At 32.9% G+C, this 3,552-nt stretch overlaps 1 protein-coding gene across 1 annotated transcript in view; it reads left to right on the top strand.

Moving 5' to 3' along the window:
• LOC107484314 (E3 ubiquitin-protein ligase AIRP2) overlaps positions 1-3,144 on the top strand; it is a 3,684-nt gene extending 540 nt beyond the window's left edge. Inside the window, exons 2-5 of the mRNA XM_016104924.3 lie at positions 646-796; positions 941-1,007; positions 1,224-1,458; positions 2,762-3,144. Coding sequence (XP_015960410.1) covers positions 646-796; positions 941-1,007; positions 1,224-1,458; positions 2,762-2,972 — 664 coding nt within the window. The 3' untranslated portion in view covers positions 2,973-3,144. The remainder of the gene's footprint in view (positions 1-645; positions 797-940; positions 1,008-1,223; positions 1,459-2,761) is intronic.
• Positions 3,145-3,552: the final 408 nt, after the last annotated feature.

The following is a 3,552-nucleotide window of genomic DNA, read 5'->3' as shown; positions in this document are numbered from 1 at the left end:
CATTTGAGCTGAAAAGTTTGAAACTTTATTTGTTGGGTTCATGGGTTGTGTGATTTTTGGGTTCCACCCATTTTAGTAGATGTGTGGCTTTTCTAGGAACATGCTGAATTTCTGTGTCCTTTTGTGTTTGGAGTAAGGTATCAATTAATTTGTGGGTATTATAATGGTTGAGCCTTGTATTGTGTTGTTTAGGTTCTAAACTCTGTAATTTTGGATTTTTCTCTTTTTATCTAATTTGATAGTTATCCGTGTCATTCTGGAAATGATGGTTACAAAGAAAAAAAAGAGGATTTTTTTTTTCCAATATGATTATGAATTAAGATCATATTAAAACACTAGTGAATTTCTGTAGTTGAGTTGGGGGACTTCATGATTGGCAAAGGAGATTGAAATTCAGCTTCAATTCTTCGTTGCTTTCCCATGTGTCCTAGTTTATGGCAATTTCATTTCTTTTTTCTGTTAAGGCAACAACGATCCCATGTTTTGTATATGTTTAGCATAGTGGGTAGTTGCTTTTTGCAATGTTGGAATGCACTTCATTGTTTTCACTTTATTGCAAGCAAATCAAATTGTACAATTTTATTTTAGAGCTACTAGGCCATATTGAGTTTACCCATTTTTTGTATGAAATATGCTTTGATACAGAGCTTCTGGGTATCCATGCGAGCACGATGGTTCTCGCTTCCAAATGAGGTTATCATACAGCCCAGCTGCTCAATTTTTCCTTTTTATGGTTCAATGGACCGATTGTCACCTTGCCGGAGCACTGGGATTGCTTAGAATTCTTATATACAAGGTTTATTCACTGCCCCTTTGCACTATCTTCAACACTTGCAAATTGCACCCTCTTTTAAGCAAGTTACCATTTACAATCATATGATAGCTCTGAATCGTGACGGTTCTGTTGTCGAGCTAGTACTCATTACAGGGTTTGTTGCAGGCATGTGCTGATGGTAAGACAACCATTTCGATTTATGAACGAAAAGCGAGCCTGAAGGAGTTCTACCGTAAGTGAATGATCATATTGAAATATAAGTATGTCTTCTGTTTCAAAAAAGGTGTTGCTTTCACTAACTTGGTACATTGAAAATTCGATGAATTTGGAGACAGTCGTGTCCTCATACATTAATTTCCAGTTCATCGATATAGTTGAAGCAACATTTATTTGGAAACAATGGTATATAAAAGGCAGTTGCTGATATCTTTTAGTCTTTGAACTATAGGTGTGCTGTTTCCCTCTTTGTTGCAACTCAACGGAGGAATCAGTGATGTTGAAGACAGGAAACAAAAACATTTGTGTGCTACTAAGTACAAGACAAGAGACATGACAAGCAAGGGAAAGGTCTCTGAAATCGAGATAGAGAGAGAAGAAGAATGTGGCATTTGCCTGGAGATGAATGGCACGGTTGTGTTACCGAATTGCAATCACTCGATGTGTATGAAATGCTACGAAGATTGGTGAGTGTCAACATTTATGATAACATGGTAATGAAGTTATAACAATGAAATTAAACAAACTCATAAAATAACTGAAAAAATTAAAACATATGGTTGATAGCACACGCCATAAGATTTCGGTATTTTGGCCTAGAACAGAAGTGAAACATTAACAAAGAATCTGTTATTGTTTCTATATCGAACATTAACAATAATTGTTTGAGCTAGATTATTGATTCCATAGCATTCCCATCTATAATCAATTCGTTCCTGAAGAAACAATATTTGATCATTTATAAATCTGCAGAGGCGTTAGGCCAATGCTGAATTTTCAAAAGAACAATGCTACAAAGCTAGAATAATTTTGCCAGGATTTTTGCAAGAATAACATGGTGGTAGTGGATTTTGTAACCCACTAATCCGAAGATTATTAACTATGCCATTGTCAGATAATTGTTTTTGTGAAATTTGATTAGATGAATGAAGACCACTAGACATGATAAGATTAAGAAAATCATTAAAGAGAAGGTTAGGGTATGACCAAGAAATTCTTGGATGCTTCTAGAGCACCAAGTAAGATGGTGCTTACTCCATTCAATGTACACCAACTCATTGTTCATTTCCGTTGGGGCCTACAAATGAGTTGGTGTACTTTGAATGGAGTGAGATTGTGAAAGAGCCAATAGAATCTCGTCTTAGATGATATGAACATGTGTAGAGAAGAGCTACTAGATGGAGCCAGAGAGACAAGAAAACAAGAACTATTGAAAGAGATATAAACTTTTGTTTTCTAAACATAAAACGGTTCATAACATGACAGTATGACATTCACATATAAAATAAGTTTTTATAATTTTTTTTTTTCTCTTAGCTTCTCATGGGTAAAAATTGAGTTATGTTACATATACGAGCATTTATTTTTTATACATCAATCTGATTTGCTCTTGGGAACTATTAGATGGGGTGTGGGACCTAAATCAAGGAATTCCACACCCCATCCAATAAAGAGTGAGTTGACTTAGTGTAGGAGTTGAACCAAGTACAAAGAACATTTATCAAAATTTTCACAACAAAAATTTTTGGGAGAAAATAGAAAATCAGTCCAGAATATATTATTTTGCCTTTCTTAATTACGTTAAAATAATTGAGTAATATTAGATGTATAAATGTATAATTATGGATGTTACATGCATGAAGTTATGGATGCTAAGTTAAATAAGATAATTTTGGTTATTGTCTCCTTACCGTTTGCGCAATGCTATTGCATTTATGGGTATCTATTTTTGATGGATCCTCTACTTGTATCTTTTGGTGTTGGTTTCAGGTGGGGAAGATCTCAATCTTGCCCTTTCTGTAGAGAAAGTCTTGAAGGAGTAAAGTCTGGTGACCTTTGGATCTACATAAACAAGAGTGAAATTGATGATTTGGCTTCAATCACCAAAGAGAATTTGAAGAGATTATTTATGTACATACAAAGATTGCCCATCATTATGCCAGACCCCCCTATATCGGTTTCATACCATCATCGCTGGTGATATTGATTCATTCAAACTCGCTCTAATTCTCAGATTTGTATATGATTCTCAGTTTGTCTAGGAAATTTGCTAGACTTGTAAATAATACATGATACATTGTAACCAGAGTTCAATTCTTATATGTTTTAATTTAATTTCATTGGAATTAAATTAAATTCTTATACCGTTTTCATTTTTTGATTGAGTGAACTACCAATCTGGTCTCTATTTCTTAGAATGACAACGCAATCGCTCAAGATAAAAATGATTCACTTTGGTCTCTGTTTTCTACTTCCGTGACACTTGTGGATGTTTTTTAACGTCTCTAAATTTAAATTGGTTAACAGTTTATTTGTCTTACAATAAAGTGAAAATTAATGAACACATTACTTGATATATAGTAAAATATTTTTGAGTAATAATAAATTTAATTTTTTATTTCTTTAAACTAAATTAATAATTCTATTTGATATCTTTATACTAAAATACACTATGAATAAACTATTAATACTAAATGAAATAATTAAAATATAATTAATATATGATGGAGAGCATTTATAAACTCAATAAATTCAAAACATCAATAATATTATTAATCTAT

Source organism: Arachis duranensis, chromosome 4 (genome assembly GCF_000817695.3).
Source record: "Arachis duranensis cultivar V14167 chromosome 4, aradu.V14167.gnm2.J7QH, whole genome shotgun sequence".
Classification (NCBI taxonomy): Eukaryota; Viridiplantae; Streptophyta; class Magnoliopsida; order Fabales; family Fabaceae; genus Arachis; species Arachis duranensis.
This window is presented reverse-complemented; position numbering and strand designations above follow the sequence as displayed.